We start from the raw sequence: 23,888 nt of genomic DNA, 5'->3' as shown, positions 1-23,888 counted from the left end.
GGAGGGGAGGGGGTGCCATTGTACGACCTGGCCCCGGGGCACCCCGTGGATTTCAGATCCCGAGTTGCGATGGTCGACCATTAGCTCCTTTTCAGATTGGAACAATAAGTCTCAACCCTTTGATTCAACAAGATTCCGCCCCACACCCACCTTCTCCCCCCCCCTCCTCCCCCCTCTCCCGTGCTCTGAAACAAACACCAGGCTGAAGTTTCATCCTGGTCTACAGGTCCGGGGTCCATTGAGGCCATATATATTGACTTTCTGTCTGATATGGCCTAAAGGTCCAAAACTGGTCTGAGGACCAAGGTGCTGTGTGCAGATTACGAATGAGTACAAAATTCATTCATTTTGAAGCTTGTAGAACAATGTGACTTTTAAAAAAAAAATGCATTGGCCCCTTAAAATGAAGTGATACCTGACTGGTGAAACATGTGATTCAACAATCAGATTGTGCTGTTTAATTATCAACAAGAGGAGGTCTAGATGCATTATTTCACAAAAAAATTGTGAAATGGAACAACACCAGAAGAATACAATAGTCTAGCCTCGAAGTATAGCGTTACACCTCAAATGTGTCTCTCTTGTTCCCAGCTTGACAAATGAACTCACACTATAACCAGGCGGTCAGCGCCCTCTCTGTCCTCGCAGAGACACAGTTACATATCTCCAGGACCAGGGGACCTGAGGGGGAATGGCTTAAAAGACATCAAACCCCAACTATACAAGCATTGTTCTGGGCCATGGACTTGGGGGAATAATTGTCATGCAAAAGACAGACAGCAAGAGAGATAGCAGACTTCAGGCAGGGCTTCAGAGAGAAAGGGACAGCAGAGCACAGAGCTCTCAGGGTGTCCAAAAGAGGGAGGGGAGGGCGGGGGGTTAGTGTTGAATAGCTCAGTACAGTGAGGAGGAGATGTGTGAGGGGAGTATCTGGGTATTTAGTTGACCCCCCCCCCCCCCCCCCCCCCCACCCCCCCAGATGTCTCAGATCTTGTCTTTAGTTCTTTTTAAGTGGCCTCTTCAAGACACCTATAGGAGATCTGCTCGCAGGGCAAGTCCGGTCAAACAGAGAAAGGGAGAAAGTTTCAGATAAAAGAAAGCCTGGATGCAGCAGCAGCAGCAGCAGTGTGAATGTGTTGCACACCTCGACCAGTCACACCACTGGAGACGAAAACTACCTCCACCGTGAGCGATGTAACCAAACCGAGCCCAAAGAATCAGACCGTCTGTTGCTCTTTAAAATCATTTATCTTAATGTCTCCTTCTTCACACCTTCACGATAAACTGTGTGCATTTAAAGGAAAGCAATACTCTCTGTGTGTGTGTGTGTGTGTGTGTGTGTGTGTGTGTGTGTGTGTGTGTGTGTGTGTGTGATAACAGACTCAGAGGTGCTGCTGTCATGTGACTGACTGTTGGTCCAGCAGTAAGGAACTGATCTCTTAGCTGGTTACAGCTTTTTGTGGAAATGTTGCTGTGTTCGCAGCATTCTTTTTTTATGACACATACCGCTGTCTTTCCTTTGAGGATGTGTAGTTTTGTTTTTCAACACATCTAAAAATGACACATCCATCTAGCTAAACGAGTCATCTCAAGAGGTGATTGTGTGAGTTTCCTTTAAGGGCTGAAGTGCTTACTAGATAAGCACTTCTGAGAAGTTCCGTTCATTAGAAATGCTGTGAACACCGGCGTCTTGAAGTAAGGTCTCAATAGCTTCCTGAATAATGACACTGCGATCTAGACTAAAATGTAATTGAATTGCTTTATTGGGATGTGTTTAATTAAATAAATAAGGACATAAGACTTAGTCATAAGACTTAAAAAGTTACTGATTTAATAAAGTAATAACCCTGGAATGTAAATACTGCCCATCCTGTAGAGCAGCACAAACGTCTCCCTCAAACAAGTCTGATGGCTTTTTGATTTTCTTCGGCCCTGCCTTTGATGGCCCATCTTCACAGACCCTCCGCCCACCCAGGTTTTTATCCGAGGGCCAATGGCTGCCTTCCTTCCACTGTCCACAGGCACAAAGGGCTTTTAACGGCCCTTGGCATGTGGCTCAATGGGGACAGGAGACTGACCCATCCCCTCCTCAACACACACACACACACACACACACACACACACACACACACACACACACAACCACATACACTAAACCCACATGGAGGTACATGTATGATTTCTCTTTGCCCCTGCCCCCAACACACACACACACACACACACACACACACACACACACACACACACACACACACACACACACACACACACACACACACACACACACACACACACACACACACACACACACACACACACACACACACACACACACACACTGGGTGTAGTCATTTGTGAGTTGACGGTAAAACAGGATCACCACAAGCTAGACGTAGAGTCAGAGACAGCTTGAGGCAGTGAGGCAACACCAAACGTGTCACACTGAGAGGTGAAGTGTGTGTGTGTGTGTGTGTGTGTGTGTGTGTGTGTGTGTGTGTGTGTGTGTTGGCAGAGTTCATCTGAACAGGAAATGCTCATGAGTTGCTGTTTTCAGAAATGTAATGTATATTTAAATGAATCTGTAAACATTTTTTAAAAAAACAACATATATATATATATTTGTTTACAGCATTGCTGACTAAAGTGGTCTAGAGGTTTGTAATATTTAAGTTCAACTGGTTTTACCAAAAAAACAAACTTGTAGCCTTGGGTTGCTTCATTGCTTCCAGAATCCTTAGTGAATGAAGAGGAACCTGTTTTCTGTGGTCAGTTCATAAGAGGTCCTGTAGTTTGCACGGTCCACATTCTATCTGGAGTGTTTGGTGCAGTGTGGGACTCACAATGGGCCGGTCTCGGTCCTGGCTCTGTCCCGACGCCTCAAAGCATTGGCCTCGTCTCAGCCTTGATACGCGGTCACGACTTGGTCTCTTGGTCTGGGTTCAGGTGGTCTTGACTACAACACCGCTGACACCATCACACCCTGTTATGGATCAGCTTCTTTTAAAGCTTCTTCACTGAAGCTATATGAAGATTACACTGAGAGCCGTCGTGTTTTTATGGCAGTACTATTTCATCAAGTGAAACATTTAAAACATGTCTTTCAATTCAATCTGAGATATTTTGGTATCTTTGGAAAGTTTGGGATCCCAACTAGAATCTAAAATGAAGTTTTGTGGGTTCGACCAACGTTTGGCAGCACAGCATTAGTTTGTAATGAATGTCCTTAAAGACAATAACACAGATGACATCATCTATATGTATTTCACTCAACACCAGAGAACGCGGTCACAGTTGCCAACATTCTTTGGATTACGTTTGTTGCATCTCTTTCCCTCATTGCCTATTGTTCTTGCAACTATCACAAAAAAAGGCATTAAATATCCATATATAGATATATATCTATATATATATCCATATATCATTGAGTGTATACCAAGCACGAAAGGAAAAGTAATTTCCACATGTGGTAAAAACTTTAATTCCAATCCTTGGTCTGCATGTACAAATATCTATAAAAAGTGAACACATTCACTCTTTGTATGTACATTTTGCAGCAAGAAGTTAACTTGGGCCCGACAAGAAGACAGAGAGGAAAGAGGGACAATACAAGATAGTGATATTTACCACCTACGCATCCATCGCTTTAGTCCGTCACCAACATTTCATTCAAGTGCTCACAAGTCACTTTGACTGTACGTTCCTCCTCCAGCAACAAGATGCATACATACAGGAGGCAGAGTAGTTCAGCAAAGCGTTGCCATTATTCAAACACAGGAAGTCAAACCATGCAAACAGACATCATCAAGTACTTCATTTTCATATATATATATATATATATATTTATATTTTATAATCTTAAAATATTTATGTGCAGCTTATATGACAAGGAATAAAATCGGCAACACCAACAGTAACAACCTTGTGTTCGGGAGTTTTTTTTTTTACAGAGGTATCACAGAGATCTGATCTGTCAGGAATGTGGTTTAGACACTAGCTACGCATGACAAAACAAGGAGAGGGCACCTGTTTCTCAGCTTACGTATGCGTGGGTGTCAGTGTGTTGAACACGTCTGCTATTGGATCACATTCTTTGGAAACGGCTGCAGAAATGAAGGAAAGTAACAACGATCTTAACTTAAAAAAAAACCACCTATTGGGACGCATCTGATATCTGATAACGTTATGTTAGGAGACAGGAACGCTCAAAATCTGACATAAAGAAAAACCAGACATAAACTAACAAGGAACCCAACATACATGTGTAGTAATAAAAGCTGTACTGGGGGCAGATAGAGTAAAGGGGCAACAAGAAAACAATCATCTTTTTTTTTAATCACCTATGCCAGGCTCCTCCATTTCTATATGCATGCAATGTGAGATCAAGTGGTTTCCTCCAGAGAAGTGGCTTGTATACCTGTATGTAAATATGTGTGTGTGTGTGTGTGTGTGTGTGTGTGTGTCTGTGTGAAGTGTTCAAGAATTAATTGATGTCCCCCTGATAATTTAAAGTCGAGTCATCAAACAGCGGGTTCTTCACTTCCATTTCTCCAGTCTGTAAAAGAGGGAAGAAAAAAGGATTTTCAGTCATATAACATCATCAGAAGGGATTTGTGTGTGTGTGTGTGTGTGTGTGTGTGTGTGTGTGTGTGTGTGTGTGTGTGTGTGTGTGTGTGTGTGTGTGTGTGTGTTCCCACCGGTGCAAGTCCGGGGCACTCGTATACTGTGAAGTCTCCGCCCACTTCCTCCTCATCTGACGTGACCTCGGAGTCAAGGACTTTCTGCTCAGGTTTGTTACTGAAGAAGGAAATAAATAAAGACAGTGACGTTAAGGCAAAGAGGTGACACAGTCAGAGGAAGTGGTTGAACATTTTAACTCTGCATTAAGACGCGAGAGACAAGGAAAAGAAAAAGGACGGAGGGAGAGGCACAGAGTGTAGAAAAAAACCCCTAAACAAACGTACTTTCCCATTGAGAGCATCTGCTGTTTTTGATGTTGGTAGTGATACATTTGAGCGCTTTGGGCCAGAGTCTTATCCCCGATCTGAGGACACAGCAGAGGAAGGAAGTGTGGATGACACGTTTGAAAACATATCTTCCGTGCACAGGGCACAATCACATCTTGTGGTTATCACAGAAAAAAAAGAGTGAGAAATGGAAACAAAACCAGCTCTAATAATAGCAGTTAGCTGAAGGAAAAGGCTTACAGAGGGAACATTGGCTGTGGTTGTGGGTGCGCCTGCCCCTCTGAACGCAGGGTAGTCCACCTTCTGAGCCAGACGAGAGTCTTTCTGCTGCCTGTGGGGGACATCGTGGATCTGAGTTTCCTGCGGTTCTGTTAAAAACACCCTTGCGCCTAAACTCACAGATCTTGTGATGCATGAACAACGAGTCGGCTCTTAATTAAGGGCGATCAATAGGTGTGGATGATCAAACAAGCAAGCTGAACAATGTGATACATACTTCAATTTAAATATCATGATGCCAGCTTACATTTATTTTCTCTAAATGTCCTTTTTTTTTTTTTTTTTTTAGATATTCCCGAGTTTAAATTATCCACAATTGAGTATATTTTAAATTCTCTCCACCTAATTGATTACAATGCATTTTTTTTCTGTCATTTGTATCAATCTATAAGTATTAACAATTGACATCAGACGGTTTATTATGCAATTAAATCTCAAACCCACACTTGGTCTTTCTAGTGCATTTCATTTGGTTTACAGAAATCAAGCTCTCTCTTGCGTCACTTTGTGAATCCAGGTGTTCAGACTTACTTGACGTAACAGACGGCCGCCAGGATCACGGCCACACTGCCCACCGCCACACACAGCGAGATCACAACTGCAGGGTGAGACGAAAGAAAGGAGGAAATCAAAAAAAGGGGAGCCGATCATGTTGAGGAGCGAACAAACGAGTGATTGAGCAGGAGTCAGGTGACTTCCCTGCTGAGAACTATAATCAGATCTTCGCCCCATTTGCTCGTTATGGGTAGTTATGATCATCTTGGGTAAGATGATCAACACACTGGGGTGAATAGAATCACATCTTCAGTTGGGACAAATGAAGAACAGAAGCGATATAATCTTGCTGGTAAACATTCAGAAACAAGAAAGGAGGCTGACAAGATGACCCGAATCTGAACAACTCCATTAATTTGATTGCGTTTTTAATCCATCGTCTGTTTGTGTCTTTATCTTGTAGCAGCACTGAATACTATCCCGTCAGGCTTTCACTTCCTGGTTGCAGTAAAGCCTTCTGGTCTGTGTTGAGGACGTGAGATCATACTCACTGACAATAATGCTGTCACGTTTGGATGTTGGCACAGCTAGAGGACCGACTCGGCCCTGAACTCCGGTGGCCCCGGGTTGGGCGGTTGGTGGGTCGGGAGGGGCGGAAACTGCAGGGGCTGCAGTGGTGGCGTTGAGGCTCTCGGTGAAGAGACGACCCTGGCTTGTCTGTTTGAGTTTGGAGACATCTATCTTGCTTTTATCGACATCTGCTTTGGCCACTGCAGAGACTAAAGAAGACAGAGACAGAGTCAAAGGCTGACATGAGGGGAAAACACAATGTCTACTGGAGGTGAACTACAGGACGTGTGGGGATGATGTTCAACCATGAATCACTTAATAGAAGAACTTAAAGTAAATCCCACACATCCAAACTCAGAACTGTTTCATAGAAATTGCGTTCAAGGCTCTTACCAGGATGTCTGGATTGCTTTGGTGGTTTGATCTCTGTCACTTCCTGTTTCTCAATGACGGCGTGAAGGTAATCGATCTCTTCATCCAGGTCAGGGTAGAATGTCACTTTACCTGCACACAAGATTTAAAGTTACACTGATTAACTTCAACACCAGTATAAGTGTACGCTAAAGTCACCGGAGAGAGTGCAACAGGAAATCCAGATTGCATGTGATGTTGTACCACTCACAGTGATGAAGGGGCTTCTTGTTATAAACTGAAGCACCTTCATTCATTCACACAACAAATACGTCGGTTACTAACCGACAGTCGCTCCATATGCATCGCAAGTGAGGTTCCCACATTAACACATATTTAGCCATAATATTCAATTAATAACATCAACATCTTCAAACAGAGGAGTGACAACGATTTTTCATCTAAACCGGGAAACTGGAACAAGGACATATTTGGCTTGAGTTATCAAAACAGTTGCACTAATGAACTAATCAGCTCTAATTGTCTTAATTGTTGTTAAACTCATGTCCCCTAAGCTTGAGGTTGGGATTTTCTGTCTGAAAAAAAAAACCATATTTTTTTGCAGCTTGTCCATTTTCATGACCAACTGTTGGGTGTAATAGAGGGAGAGACTGGGAGCACACGCACATGGGCTCAGCCACATATCAATGTGTTTTCCAGGGTCTTGGAAAACACATTGGGATGAACGGGGAGCGTGTCCATGTGTGTCGTTTGTTTGTGGACTGATAAAAAAAAAAAAAAAAGGACACAATACTAAACTGTTGTTAACGGCCCTCGAGGCCAGACAGTGAGCCGCATTCCTGCAGTACTGCCGAGGTGTCCAGGGCGACCAGGGCCGATAGTGTGTGTGTGTGTGTGTGTGTGTGTGTGTGTGTGTGTGTGTGTGTGTGTGTGTGTGTGTGTGTGTGTGTGTGTGTGTGTGTGTGTGTGTGTGTGTGGCCGGGGGAGGAAGCACCGCAGGGGGCCGGAGCAATCAGCCAAACTTTGGCTTCACTGGGTTCTCAGTTGCTACATTCACAATAGAGCCAATAGCTCACTGCTAATGGCGGTGATCAAAGGGTTATTTCCCTTTATAAAAGTTACCCTGCAATATAGAAAATTATAGGTATTTGCACGCAAAGCTGGAGAGGCAGCAAGTTTTGAGAAAAAGAGAAAAGCTGAAGGTGCTTGCGTTGCTCGCTAAAGTCGATGACCCAATTCAGCATCATTTGCCGATAGAAGTTGTTTTGATGAATGTAGGAACCGGTGCAGATAAATAAATGATCAGTGCAGATAAATCTGTCCAAACAAATGTGTTCTGGCACATTTGTACACCACCTACGTTACATTAATGATTACATCGTCACTTTGGCTCCAGAAGGCCGGCCATCTGGCTGAGCTAATATGTATGATATGACATGCCGGGACACTTTCACTGCCTGCTTTGTCATTTTCTTATCCCCCCCCCTCCACTAATGGCCATTTAGTGCGCTCCGTGGCAGGTGTCTGTGGAGGCGGGATGCACCATCTGTACTTTGCAGGTGGTTGAGAGCTCCAACTGTGCCCCGTGTGCTCACCGCGAGCATGTCGTGGTTACAGGATTACATTTTAGAGGAGATTTTATAAATGTTTTTAAAAATGAAATTTATCGCATATTTCTTAAGTGTGGATTTATTTGAAATCAGCAGGGAGATGGTAGGCGGTGATTTTCTGTATGCGTGTGGTTTGTCACACACCGACTAAGCGCGCACGCCTCTCCTTGTGTACGAGAGTTTTGTCACCGGCTTGATAATGACCCATAACCTCTTGAGAGGCTCCCAGGGGGCAGTTGGGTACAACAAACAAACAATAAACAGCTCAACAGGGATTGAGGATCACACACATCTGTGCTTTTCTATTTTCCCCTTTTAAAAAACATTCACCTTCCTTCCTCCCCCCCAAACCACATGAACACACACACACACACACACACTTCCTGCCCTCGTTTAAAAACTCTAAAATCAGACAGATTTCAAAGAGCTCGCAACTTTATGGTTCGACATTTGTGTGGAAATTGCAAACTGTACTGTGATCTAAACACCTTTTGTCGACGAATCGTTTAGTTAATTTAATCAAAAGATCTGTAAGAATGACTTTCTTCACAACAAAGCACCATTTTAAATTTACCAGAGTTTAGTTCTTAGAAGTAGAAGAGACAAGTTGAAAGGGATCACAGTGCCTCCCCCCCTCACAACGAGCACGTCCTCAGGCCTGTCTAAGGGTTATTGATTTATACTCGGTGTGTTCTGCTGCCCTCTAGTGGGAGATTAAATATGTGGCGCACAAGGAAGGAAGCCAGAGAGACTGACTGCAGAGCGTCGAGCAAAAACAGGAAATGTCTTACAATGTCCTCACCTTCAGTAAACAGTCCCGCCTGTCCTTCAAGTCATTACAGAATGAAACTATTAAAATCTATTTTTTTCAGTTGCCATGTCCAGTATCTGCTCGTGAAGATGCCACGGCTTCTTAGTTTCTACCACACCTTCAAAAATCAAGAGACAATGTTGAAAATATGAAATAAATTAGTTTTTTGATTATTATTTTTGTTATTCAAGTAATCTGGAAAACTAAACGTTTTCTAAGAATTTATTTAGTTTTTCAAAGTAATCTAAAAAATTCATATATTTTTGTAAATGTAGTTTAAAGTTGTACTTAGTTACAAAGGTACATTTTCTTCTAAAAACAAAAAATACTTTATGAAAAATGCAACTGTTAACAGCCATTTACTGCAGGTGGAGAAGCAGAATCCCCTTCCTCGTCTATATGACCACACGAGCAGGTCCTAGCTGTCCTAGCTGTCCAAACTGTCCTTACTGTCCTAACTGTCCTTACTGTCCAAACTGTCCAAACTGTCCTTACTGTCCTAACTGTCCTTACTGTCCAAACTGTCCTAGCTGTCCTGACTGCGGTTACTTCTCTTGCTGAAAGGCGACAGGTTGAACTGAAAGTGTAAGAACTGGCTGCTGCTGTCTACTCAAACAGGAAAGAAGTGTTTCCCACAGGATCTTTACAGACTATGTTGGGTGAGAATGTTTTGTTGCACATTTTAAAGTTAAATGCATCAATCTGGTGCACTTTGACCACAAAATGAAGAGGCTAGATCTATGAAGAAGAGAGTCAGCCAGCCCGCCACAGGAGAGGTGTAAACATATTGTATATTGAAAACTATGATGGTGTAAAATATACTATGTACTGGGAAGTGTTAACTACAACATTCTAAACTTTCCGCATTTATGCATTTGGATGCTCTGGTTGAACATCACAGTTACAATGTGTGTCACGTCAACATCCACATCCACCAATCTGTATATAAATAATTTAACGTTCAGATGAAACAGCAGTGATATCAGAGGGTGATGCCATTAAAAGTGCCGCTTGCTAGCAATTCACTCAAAAGGTGTCAAAATGTTAATTGAATTGTTAACGAGCTAATACTGCAGTGTGTCTCTCCATCAGGTTAGTGTATCTCACTTCACGTTATTGAAGCAAACGGCTGCAGGACATCTGTTCATGCTTTGTGTTGCTGAGCACTTACAACGGTGGTTTGGATGCCATTGTCTTTACAGTCTGTCGATTGCTCCATTATATATTATATAACATATAAACATGCGGGCTGCATGGAGACAGCCCTGCCTTTAGCACATATAGGCAATTTAACTGCGTATAAAGAAGCATACAATTTGCGTACTCTGTGCGGCTGCTGAACAAAGGACATGGCTGCGAGGAGTACTGTGTGTTTACCAATGGCAGCGCACGCCTCCATGTCAAATACAAGCAGGTCCTACTTTCAATAAAAAGTGCTGCCGGCGCCTCCACCCAACCTCGTTCACCCTCTTTGAGTTAACTCACAAAATGTTGACATGTTAGACTCCGTACAGAGAGTCATACTGTAAGCAGTCAAAAGGCCAACAAGTGCACGTATGTGATGTCTGACGACCAGACCGTATAAAATGGCTAGTGGACAAAACATCTCGAGACCCAAACATCTAGTATTAGTGAACGGCTCTATTAAAGCAGCCAGCAGGGGCAGTGTAGAGGCCACAGTGGAGCAGCGTGGGGAACATCACCCTGTAGCAGCAGCAGCAGCTTCTACAGCCGGAGGAGGAAGAGCAGCAGAGTGACGAGGTAGAATCCTGTAAAACACGGACGACATGCCGACAGCTCCCGCCGCATTGCACATACGTTACATTATGTATTCCTTTCTGGCCAACATGGAGATCTCAGCGTCTAATTCTCTCAAATCATTTTACTTTGTGTGCTTTGTGATGCCACTGCTAATTATTCTATAGAACCCGGCTTGCAAGGCCAGTGAGTCCGCTTGATGGTGATGACAAGACGTGGTTTTTTTGGGACCGAAGCTATGAATTGAAGTCGAAGAACAAATGGGTACATGGTGCAACGGTTTAGTCCTGAGCGTCTCTATGTGTGCGGGAGAGAGACAAATAACGGAACAAGAGAGAGAATGAACTGACTGCTACTACTATGGGGGTGCAGGGAATCAACCGTTTTGATCATGTGTATTTTTCATGCTTTGGCAAGAGCAAAAACATTTGAGGTAATCAGCTGTTTAGTCCTGAAAACACAGCCGTTACATTTCCTGTGAAGTGACAACGGAGTGACTTCTAAACCAAGGCAGCAGCTGGACTGTGCAGGTTCTGATCGGGTTTTAATGCATCCCCGACAAACCAAATAAACCTAAATGTCATATATTTAGGACAGTGAAATCATAGTGATTTCATCTGCTCATTTCAACATTTTATATATTATATAAAACGTATGTGTGTAGTCGTGGATCTCGGCGTTCTGTGGTCTCTCAGGGCTTTATGTAACCACTAGGGAGCTTAGCTGAGGCTTATGATGTGCTGGATTCACAACACCACGCAAACAAAAGCATCACACATGAGTTACAATACATAGTCCAAATAAACGATCACGTTTCATCACTATAAAAACAAAACAACCACATCCTCTTTACTTCTGCATGATGTGACCGTTCTCTCCAGCACATCCTCACGCTCATCTCCTCCTCATGTTCTCCTCTCTCTCTGATGCTGCCGCCAATTATTTGAGCCAAGTTTGTATCCTCTCCTGACTCAGACCCATCTAAATTATTAATCCTGAGCACACACACACACACACACACACACACACACACACAAATAAACAGTCAGTCACTCACACACGCACACACACACACACGACAGACATAAATAAACAGTCAGTCACTCACACACACACACACACACACACGCCAGACATAAATAAACAGTCAGTCACTCACACACACACACACACACGCCAGTGCACTTAAATAAACACAAGATGTTTAAATTTCTCTCTCATTTCTGCTGCGCCATTGAAACACGGAGTGCGTGCCAGCGGTGCGATGTCATGCCGTGGAAATCAGAAAAATACAATTTATATTTTCCGCAGCTTGGCTCTTTCGTTGAACGAAATTAGATTCAGTGACGGAGATGAAGGGCAAGAGAGGGAGAGAGAGAGAGAGAGAGAGAGAGAGAGAGAGAGAGAGAGAGAGAGAGAGAGAGAGAGAGAGAGATAGTGAGGGGGAATGTCGTCTAAGTGATTAAAGCCGGTGCGGGGGCGATGCATGTGTGTGTGTGTGTGTGTGTGTGTGTGTGTGTGTGTGTGTGTGTGTGTGTGTGTGTGTGTGTGTGTTGCAGACGCAGCGGGGGCAGGGGTGGATTAAAAAACACAGAGGATCAGACCGTACCATAGTCGTCAGAGACATAGATGGAGGGAGAGCGAGGACCAGACATGAAAGGAGCAAATCAGAGGAGATACATGAGATATGGAAAAAGGAGGAGAAGTAAGGAAAGATTGACATGGGAGGAGAAGGAAAGCACAGAAGCAATAAGACAACTGGGGAAAAAGAGGTGGAGCGGAAGAGAGATGTGAGCAACAGGATACTGAGGTCAACTGAATATAAAAGAGGCAGCGACAAAGAATGAATGTGCAGTGAGGATGTGAAGGAAAGCAGAGAAAGACTGGCAGCGAATCAGCTCGTTGTGTAACTGTCATTTAAGACTGAAGCAGGTTGTCTTTGTAGAATTGAGGTTGCAATTAATCACTATTAATCAATCTTCAATTTACTCTTCTCTGTGTTTTCATTCAGAAAACACACAAGTCAAAAAGAGTAAACGATGTATTTTCTTGATTATTAACTGCTTTGTCTATAAAAAGGCGACGTCTTTTCATTCCTTGTTTCGTCCGACCGAAAGTCCAACATCCAAAGGATATTCAATTTACAATGAACACGTGAATAAAGCACGAAATCCTCACAAGCAGGAACCACACAATATTTGACATTTTGGCTTGAAAATGAACTGAAAATAGAAGCTGTCATTTCAGCTCTAATTCGACCAGAAGTAACGCTCGTGTCAACTTTGCTGGACTGTGAAAACTAACTGCCTGCACAGTAAATTCACAGATACAAAGAAACATCCCCTTCTATTTCATTATAGTGTTAACCTGCAGGGCACCATACTTCATAATCTAATGTAGAATGACCTTATCTTACCATAACAAGTTATTTATGCGCATATAAAATACACTGAATGAGTTAGTCGGTCAGTGGGTCGAGGAAACCGAACTCCCTGAAGTAGCGAACGCGTCTGCCAAGATTTGGGTTCATCTATAATGTGATTAAACAAAAACGAGCTTGTGTGTGTGTGTGTGTGTGTGTGACACATCTTTACGCGGTATATTTCATACCATGCGGACGGTGCCTCTTCTTCACCATGCAGTGACCGGACTCATTCTCCTCCAGCGGGGAGAGGCAGGGGCCACACCGTGAGGAGCCAGGCCTGCAGAAGTGGCGTCCCTCTTTAGCACAGTCTAGATGGTGAGGACACCTACTGCCAGCTGAGAGAGAGAGAGAGAGAGAGAGAGAGAGAGAGAGAGAGAGAGAGAGAGAGAGAGAGAGAGAGAGAGAGAGAGAACACAACAGTTTCATTAGCATCCCAACAACAACGATGCGATGCAGAAATGGTGCTTTTTAATGAGGCAGTTCAATAACAGTCTTTGTGTGGAAAGAAGTGCGCTTTCATTAGCTCTTCTTGCTGTAACCTCACCAAGGCTAGGACAGGACAAGAACGTATGGAAAGCAAGGAGTGTACATTTCTATTTGTTTTTCTGCATTTCACAATGCGGTGAGACCCACCCGAGTCGGGTTAAACCAGAGTAAAGAGCGACCGGGGAGCAGGAAGGAGTGGGTCGCAGATCCACAGCAGGTGTGTGTGTTTGGTAGCAGAGGGCAGGAGGAGCGCCGGAGCGGAGAGAGAGAGAGAGAGAGAGAGAGAGAGAGAGACAGAGAGAGAGAGAGAGAGAGAGAGAGAGAGACAGAGAGAGAGACAGAGACAGAGAGAGAGACAGAGAGAGAGAGAGAGAGACAGAGAGAGAGAGAGAGAGAGAGGGAGACAGAGAGAGTGAAAGAGAGAGAGAGAGGGGGAGACAGAGAGAGAGAGAGAGAGAGAGAGAGAGAGAGAGAGAGAGAGACAGAGAGAGAGAGAGAGACAGAGAGAGAGAGAGAGAGAGACAGAGAGAGTGAAAGAGAGAGAGAGAGGGGGAGACAGAGAGAGAGAGAGAGAGAGAGAGAGAGAGAGAGAGAGAGAGAGAGAGAGAGAGAGACAGAGAGAGAGAGAGAGAGAGAGGGAGACAGAGAGAGTGAAAGAGAGAGAGAGAGGGGGAGACAGAGAGAGAGAGAGAGAGAGAGAGAGAGAGAGAGAGAGAGAGGAGAGAGAGAGAGAGAGAGAGAGAGAGAGACAGACAGACAGACAGACAGACAGACAGACAGACAGACAGACAGACAGACAGACAGACAGAGAGAGAGAGAGAGAGAGAGAGAGAGAGATAGAGAGAGAGAGAGAGAGAGGATAATGAGCCCCGGCAGAGCTGCACAGGAGGCCGGCTAAAGAAGGTGAACGGCACAGCGGGCGTTTATCCCGACATAACAGACAGGAGGTGAGATACGGAGGAAAGACAGGAGACGAGCCCGGTGCCGTAGTGGGGATAATGGGTCTCAGAAAGGTCAGGGTTGTTCAAGTCTACAGCTGACAGAAACAAAAGGGTGTGTGCTTGGTGGGCGTATTTAAATGATCCACTGAAGAGGGCAAACAGGTCTACTGTATAATTCACTTTTTCGTGACCAATAAATCAGAACCCATGAGATACAATATCGCATCTTCGTCTTGTTTTCTTGTTCTTGAGTACTTCAGTACTGAGTGCGGTCCTACCTCCTTTCTAAACCAGGATTACACATTCATAACACACGACAGGAAGTCACTGGGGGGGGGGGGGGGTATCTCAATGACCTCCATGGCAACACAACAAGGCCTGTAACATCAGGAGAGGAGCGTTTTGTTTTTTTGATGGAGACGGGGAGGGTTGCAGAGATGAAGAGCAGATAACAGAGTGGCAGAGTGTACACATACATCCTTTCATTTGATCTAAATCAAAATGGACCATAGTTATTCTAAGACTCAATGTGTGTCTCTTTGCACTGGTGTGGATTGACTACGTTTGTCGGACTGTCAGACCTTGTTGCAGTAAAATGAGAGGTTTATACTCTGGTGCTCGGAAACACTCCAGGGACCGACAACATCAGAGTTTCCTCGTATTATTAGCTTTATGACGCACTGAAAAGAGAACGTTACGACATCATGAAGAAGAGTTACCGACTGCATTTTGGTTCACAACACCTGTTGCTAAAGACAACAGGTGTTGTGTCTGTTTTAAACTTCTTTCATCAAATCCTAAACATGAATCTTAAAACCATATGAACTAAAAGACTAAAGAAAATAAATAAATAAATAATAGCTTGAAATGAACAAATCCACACTACTGGAAACTAAAAGACTAAAGAAAATCTCAATCTTTCAACAACAATCACAAGTTTGGATTACAAACGCCACAGACAGTTAAAAACAACAACCTGCAGACATACACATTACACACACACACACACACACACACACACACACACACACACACACACACACACACACACACACACACACACACACACACACACTTCGACTGGTCTCCACATCTTGTCATGGTCGGCCTCGGGGAGTGACGCATGTGTAATCTGAGGAGCTTTGTTTTGTGTTTGTGTCAAAGACGCAGCAGGAGCAGGAGGACGTTTGTGTAACATCTGTACAGCTGAGGGGCCAGTGGTTTATTCACTGCCGCAAAACTGACCTGCAGGTCTACAGACAACTCCCACAGCGTCTCTGGTCCTTGTTTAAAGTCTTGCCCCCCCCCCACACAGCTTGGCAACAACTCTGTCACTTCTGTGCTTCATTGCGGCCTCACCGCGTTACTCCACATCCACCGCTCACTCCGTTAATCGGTTTCTCTCCTCTTCCTCCCCCAATTGTCGTGGCTTCTATTCTTAGACGGCACGTGGCCTCCTTTTAATTTCCCTCCAGGTATCTATTTCACGTGTTCTTATTGATTACCGTCGAGCCCCATGACCTTATAGAAGACATTAATGTCACTGGAAATGGATCTTGGCCATGTGCCTGTGCGAGACTTTAGTCTTCCTCACTCACAATATGACTGGATCTGATTCGTCTCCTCCTGGAAGCTACTTTAGTCTCCTAGCTGTTAACTATCTTACACTCGATCACAGACACTCTGCTTTATTCTAGAGACGCTGTCCACCAACTTGTTGTTTTTAAAACAATGACAATGTTCCAGATCATTCCGGATGTCTTTGTTGGGTTTGCTGAATTGGTAAATTGTCTCAGTTCCTAACTATCTTCTGAAACATGCTGCCCAGGCATCACGTCGCCAAATGATTCCCCCCCGACCGTTCTCTGTGATCCGACCGGTGACCGTCTGAGATCAGGTGCAGATGGCAGCACTCGACCCAGAGATCAAACCACCCATTCCCGTGTAAAAACTACCTTGACCTCTCTTCATTGTGAGGATGAGACAATTCAGAACAGAGTTGTCAAACATGTGACTGTGTGTGTTTGTTTGTTTGCATGTTATTAGGGTTGGAAATCACAATGTTTTCATACTTTTGGACAAAAGGTACGAGGCTTTAGTCTCTCTGTACGCCCAACAATATGTTCACATGTGCTAATGTCAGCCAGCCAGCGATGGGAACACTTTCAGAGTGAAAGTGTCTGTAGTAAAGCAAGATACACAAACAAGTCAGTATCACAGGACAAGGTGCTGAGATATTGTAGCAATAAAGTAGCAATAACGCAGATCGCAAGAGACAGCAGAGAGCGGAATCATTCTGTGTATTTGTCCAGAGCGCACATATCATCATGCACAGAAAAGACAATTTGTAAATCCATGGCACATAAATGAGTCCCTGGTGTTAAATCCCCGTTATGAAAGCGTCGGCCTCTATATTTCAGAAAGCTTTATTAGAAAATGGAGCTGAGCATCTCAGCACCTCCAGCCAGCACTTCATCGGTTATTCATCACGTTGGACGTTAATATGGTGCAGTCACATGAATGCAGATAATTATTCTCCTCACACACACACACACACACACACACACACACACACACACACACACACACAAGCAGCCATATATACACACAGACACGCAAAGTGCGTGCTTCATCAGGACAGTGTGAGGCGTGTAACGGTGAGAAAAAGAGGGTGAGAAAAAGCAAAGCAAGTGTGAAAAGTAGGAGGAGCTGCAGCATCAAACACCGCTTTCATTACCATTCACCAACAGCTGCATGGAAATGATAATGTGACTTCGGTGCACCACAGCAGAGGTTTGTAGCAAATGTCATTTTTCATCACCCTAAATAAAGAATATTGTAGTTTTTATGAATAGACCGTCCTGTTAATAACCTGCTAAGTGAAAAGTTGTCGTTTTTTTAAACACTAAATGCCAACAAATATGGATTGAAGCACAAAACATGTTAGATGCATGTTGGGGATTTTGGAAATAATTTTGGACTTTACCAGAATCTGGAGTTGAAAACAATCCCACGCAGCCACCACCGAAATCTAATTACTCTACTAATTGTACATTATTAATAAAAATAGTGTCGCCAAACTTTAAATGCAACTGTCCAGGAATATATTACACATAATAAATAGACGTATGTCAAGATTATGAATTCAAAGCTTCAAACTTGTTGGTACAGCCCTAGAACTTGCACGAGTAGATTTAATCATGATTTGACCGAACTCACAAATACATAGTGGAACTCTTTCTGAACACAGCTGAACCTATGAAGATGCTCATCGTGACAATTATATGTCAAAGCAGCTCAAATCTCTGTGCCAGCGTAACAAAAGGAGTCACACAAAGTGAATGTCAAGTCGCCACAGGAGGCCGGACTTGCACCGCCGTGCCTCCACACGGTGCTGCTGCTAATTAAATACAGATCGAGAGAGACAGACAGGGAGACGGAGACGGAAGGGACGCGTTCCTGTGCTCAGGATCGAGTCCTTCGGTATCGGCGAAGACGGCGGAGGTTTTGTAAAAAACGTCACGTAACTCAGGGACACGGAAAGCAGCCCTGAGAATGAATGAAAAATGACTTTCTTAACCATCTGCTGCTGTTGCCAGGCTGCTGAGCTCAGCGGCAGCTCTGCCAGAGAGAGCTGAGAAGCAAACAGAGGCATTGTCACAGCCTGGTACACACACACACACACACACACACACACACACACACACACACACACACACTTTCATGTCACCTTTAACTTGTGCTCCTTCAAGATGTTCCACAGCTACAATACAATAAATCTGTAATTGGCCTGTAGTCAAACCTCTAGGAGAGCCCCAGTGAGCCCCAGTGAGTGTGTGTGTGTGTGTGTGTGTGTGTGTGTGTGTGTGTGTGTGTGTGTGTGTGTGTGTGTGTGTGTGTGTGTGTGTGTGTGTGTGTTTTAGAGAACTAGGAAACGGGTAGGCCGGGAGGGTCACACACACTCCCATTGTGCTTCTTTCCTGACCCTCTGATAGCAGACAGGAAGTAAGACAAACACTCCAAATCAAGTGGAAACATTGAAGAGCTCTGCTCGGTGCTCTTCACTTAATACCACACTGTTTATTTCCACATGGATAAAGTGTGTGTGTGTGTGTGTGTGTGTGTGTGTGTGTGTGTGTGTGTGTGTGTGTGTCTTTTTGTGCAACCAATGCCACTATGCTCCTGTTTATCCAACGGACCTCACTCCAAAAATGACAAAAGCAAACGAATGCCAGGCAGCCTGTTTCTAGTTTACTGTTTTAATAAGCATCGTGTGCTGGGATCCACTTCAATACAAGCAAATAATCTAAATCAAGCAACATTTTTAGATCAGTAACTGTAACAAAGAGGGCAAATAATGGGGCAGACAGACCAACGAGACAATTGTGTGATAAGGATTTAAGCACATGTGATACCGCTAGAAACAGAAAAATGAGCACATTTCGTACAGTTCCTTGTTCCATGGCTTTGCGTGGCCGAGGAATTAATCAGAAAAATTGCTCAGTCAGCTCTGACTCGTTTACAAAATTGCGTAAAACGCAGCAACATAAACTTACACAGTTTCACTCCCCAGTGAAAAGGTGTCAGAAAGCCACGAGCCTCCGTCAAGTGACTAAATGCGTGGAAACGGTCTGCCTTATCAGTTTCAGTACCAGAGTAGTGCAGAGTGTCGAGTTCCCACCATAATCTGATTCAGTGACTCCTACATGTAACTCTGTTTTTTTTGCCACGCTTTGTGGAAAATGGGGCGTGATATAGCACCTGTTCAACACACGAGACGCGTCACAATGCCGAGGAAGGAAGCCGAAGTCGTCGTGGTTACGTGACTTTAAGGTGAAAAGGAAATGAATGTAAAAAAAAAGAAAAAGAATTTCGTCACCAAAAGAATTCAAGGTGAAACAAGTCTTTGTTAGCCGTCGTGTCTCTCCTGCGTTATCTCGTTTTTCTTTTCTGTTGCAGCAACTTCTGTCGTGTCACACAATGACGATTGGAAATCATCACACGGCGGATAATTACTGAGTCATTATCGTCAGAGCAGCTTCCTAAATTTGTCTTTTGTTATTTCCATTTTTCACGGTCATCATGTTTGATAGCCTCTGCATGGTCCAGTTGTTAGAACAGTCTGTTATGAACAATGGATTGTTCCAATGCAAAGGAAAACCCCCACATTGATTGGGCCGATTTGGCTCATAATTACCCTTCAAACTTGTATTGCTATCTAGAGAGATTTGTGGTAGTGAGCACCATGGAAGAAGAGTCAGCATGTTTTGGTGACACTGCCGTTCTTGGTAAGGATGTGGCTACACACACACACACACACACACACACACACACACACACACACACACACACACACACACACACACACACATGCAAAAAGCTGCACATGCAAAACTGCTGACATAGATAAATTGTCTCGTTTCTGATTAAATCCACAAAAAAAAATCAAATCAATTTTGTTCGGAAGATTGGGTTGTAAAAAAAAAAAAAAAGAAAAGGCAACCGTCTGTACGACAACTAAGGTTAAGGTGTAGTCCTGGGACTAGATGAGAGCAGTGCGTTTCACTCCAGCTAAGCTGTGCTGACTCTGGCTTGGATCAGATGTCTCTGTAAGTTGATTAATCGCGGCCCTCTCATTTCCTGGAGAGGTCTGGTAGCGGTGCGGCCTCAAGTGAAGGTCGGGTAGAGATGGAGATTTAAAGGAGATGGTGGTTTAAAGGAGCCACAGCCTCGGCTGACCACTTATTATTCACTACCGCCGATATAAAGACAACAAGCACCACAATGGGGACGATCAATACTATCTTTCCTGACTGTTGCAATGTCAGTGTGATGGTTACCACCATATAACTGGGTGGTCTTTCATCCCGTCTCTCACTGAAGAATGCTGGTGATGTCTAATCCCCTCAAAGAGCTACAAAATAGATCCATTTAAAAAGCAGAGGAAGCACTTTGTTAGCTTTAAACTGCTAAAGGACTTCCTGGCAGCGCTGACTTCAATATAAATGATTAAAAAAAAAAAAAGAGGCAGATTTAGTGATTTGCCATCAAAGCCTTTTAGCTGTGGTGTTATTATCATTGGCAAATCAGGACAAATAAGAATGCCATGTAACCATTAACTAGTCTTTTAATCGCACACTAACACAGATACACTAAAGTGTGACGACGCGAGCGCTGAAACATATAAACCCTCATCTGTGGTCGTTATGCAGTTTGATTTTCATAGCTCTCAATCCCATCAGCGACGTCCGCAGATGACTAATTATGCTGCAGGGCGACAAAAACAAAAAAGGTGACTGAAAAACACTGCAGCCAGTGTGTGTGTGTGTGTGTGTGTGTGTGTGTGTGACACTGAAGATATTAATTGTTAAAGATTAATCCTGGTGGAAGGAAAGGCCGGAGGCAGCGGGTCTCTGAATAATCGTCACACCGGCTCACTGTGGGCTTTCGGTGAATGACAAACCTGGCATTTAAACGTGGCAGAGCAACAATGGCCCCGCTGAATGAGAATATCGAGAATTGATGTCGACGCGGGGAGATGCTCGAATTAGAGCAGCAAGAACCTTCATATGTATTCGTGACAAAGTTGATTATTCTGCCGCGAATTTCGACAGCAAGCGGACTACGACGTGTGCGTGATGAACTGGGTTTAATGGAGGTTTTGGAAACTTCAATCCCGAGAACCAAATGTTCCGAGAAAGCTTTCTGGCATATTTACACATGATGAAGTGTCGACGTTTGCTGAATCAACCGACCTGATTACTATGCACTTCATGCTGTTGTCACACTCCGGCGAAATCACCCTGGAACCTGAGTCACCGTTAAAACTGAGTGTGCTTTTTGTGGTTTTGCAGATGCCTCCAATACATTCAACGATATATATAAAGTACTAATTCCTTAAAGAGTGGCTGTGGAGTAGATAGGACCCCCCCCCCCCCACACACACACACACACAAACACACAGATTTGTTTTCCAGCACTGGAGAGGGGGAAATATGATGATATTTGGATTGGTTGAATTTGGATGAAAAGCATAAAATCGTTTCACAAATTTGACTCTTGACACAGAAGAAAAAGAAAAAAAACAACACTGAAACTGCGACACATCCTCTCCGTCGTGCAAAAGCAAAATCAAGCTTCACACAGTCGTGATCTCATGCATGGAGTGGACCGCGACGACTACGTGGTCTATATCTTCACACAAGGCTGTGTCTAGGTCCAGGCAATACATGTTCAGTGTGTGTGTGTGTGTGTGTGTGTGTGTGTGTGTGTGTGTGTGTGTGTGTGTGTGTGTGTGTGTGTGTGTGTGTCCTCAGATAAAGGCTAAAGATTATACAGGAACCCAGCTGTTGGTTCTCCCACATGGTTTCTGTGTTAAAAGCTCAGAAGCAGATTATCTCCCCAGCAGTCATCAGTGTGTGGAGACCCATGACACGCTCACACACACACACACACACACACACAGACACACAACTCAAAGACTGCTCTCAAATATGTTTACAATATCTAAAAAAACTGTTTCCAGATGAACCAGTTACTCAAAGCATTAACCGACTGTCATGATGCTACAAACAGTTGCTTGCAATTTCCAAATGTGGAGCAAATTGTTTTTTTGTGGCAGCTGCTCAGATGAAGTAAGCAGTATTGTTTTATTCAAATTACACTCAAGTAGAGGTATTATAAACGGGTTAATCAGCTAATCAAAGCACTACTGAATCAAACAAGAAACAATTAAATATCATATCACAGTATAAGAATATTCTTATGGCTCTTTCCACATTTTAATTCCTATTGAATTGGATTGGATTGAGTAATGTAGGTCTGGGCTGGATTAGTGTAATATTAACAAAATACAAATATGTGAGCACACAAGGAAATTGAGTAACAGGGAAGAGAATCTTTGTATTTTTGTTCACCCATATCCTGTCTTTGTGCTCTCGTGCTCCACTAAGAGATCCACCTACCTGTCTAACCTGTCCATCTCAACTTAAACCGTATCAACAGTCAAACTAACACCATTGACCACGATTAAAAAAAAAACACCACGTGTCTCTCTAAACACGTCACGCAGTGAGCCCCTTGTCTTGCTGTTTTCTCACAAGCTCATCGGTCAAAGATGCCCCCCAGTGACGGGCATTCATGAGACACATGAGCTGCTCTCTGGAGGGGGTTGATTGCTGCGTCTGGTGGTGGCTTGTGTGTTTGCACGGCGTGTTGTTGTGTATCTACCTGGAGGGCTCGCGCTGACAGCGGCGACACAGTGGACGACCACGGCGAGCAGCGGCAGCAGCGAGGCCCGGCGCGGGCGTCCGTTCTGCGGGCTGGAGAGCAGCAGCAGCAGCATCCTTGGTGGTGTCTTCTCGGTGACGGAGAACCGCAGACGGGGACGGAGTTTGTTGTCATTCCCCCATCGCTTCTGTCTTACGTTGCGTATTTTCTGTGGGCTTTCTTTCTTTCTTTTTCTTTTCTTTTTTTTAATTATCTTTAGCGCAAAGTCGGCTGCACACACAGCGGTAAACCTGGCTGGCCAAAGACGCGACGCAGTCTGTGACACACTGCGCGCTGTAATCCGTGGCAGTGCTAAAGATAGCGGAGCTTCAGGGGTAGGAGGTGGTGGTGGTGGGGGGGGGGCGGGTGTGTGCGCGTATGTGCGTGCGTGCGTGCGTGCGTGTGTTTGACATGCTGCCTTCACGGTCTCCTCATAAAATCTCAAATATAAACTGATTCATCACTTAATAGACAGCAGTTTTGTGTTTTCCCAGATTATTTTTATCATTATATTTGTATGCGGACATTCAGAGACTGACAAGACATTAATAACATGTTCAAGTGTCGTCAAACATGACAATTAAACGTCTAACGGAGCAGAAACTGAATAGTAAATTGCGCAATCACTGACAACACAATAATGATTATTGATTTTGAACTTCAGCTTCTGACATACACCTTTTAAACCATTTGTTATGCCTTCACCATAACGTCCGCCACATGCTTCTGTAAACTCTTACACTCGAGGTAACACTTTTTTCCCACAGCACCTGAAGGCAGCAGTGCGCTGAGAGATTACATACATGAGAGGAGGTACGTGAGACGTGATGACGTGTAGACCGGTTCGTTGGTTAAAATAACATCGGATAATGATGTGTTTGGTTACATGGTCTGATAGAAAGGGATAAT

The 23,888-nt window shown here is 44.0% G+C and overlaps 1 protein-coding gene across 1 annotated transcript; it reads right to left on the bottom strand.

The window, feature by feature from the left end:
• Positions 1 to 3,454: 3,454 nt before the first annotated feature.
• On the bottom strand, positions 3,455 to 23,324 carry npdc1a (neural proliferation, differentiation and control, 1a). The gene is made up of 9 exons (XM_068705859.1): positions 22,941 to 23,324; positions 13,470 to 13,619; positions 6,702 to 6,812; positions 6,290 to 6,517; positions 5,775 to 5,841; positions 5,205 to 5,295; positions 4,962 to 5,041; positions 4,695 to 4,794; positions 3,455 to 4,552 (listed from the first exon to the last, which is right to left on the bottom strand). The coding sequence occupies exons 1-9, from the start codon at positions 23,053 to 23,055 to the stop codon at positions 4,481 to 4,483; spliced, it is 1,014 nt and encodes a 337-aa protein (XP_068561960.1). The 5' UTR covers positions 23,056 to 23,324; the 3' UTR covers positions 3,455 to 4,480.
• Between the last annotated feature and the right edge of the window lie 564 nt (positions 23,325 to 23,888).

This window comes from Cebidichthys violaceus, unplaced genomic scaffold, assembly GCF_023349555.1.
Source record: "Cebidichthys violaceus isolate CVI_PGR_0920_01 unplaced genomic scaffold, fCebVio1.0.p SCAF_12, whole genome shotgun sequence".
NCBI classification, from domain to species: domain Eukaryota; kingdom Metazoa; phylum Chordata; class Actinopteri; order Perciformes; family Stichaeidae; genus Cebidichthys; species Cebidichthys violaceus.
The sequence above is the reverse complement of the archived record's forward strand: the minus strand, read 5'-3'. Positions and strand labels throughout refer to the sequence as shown.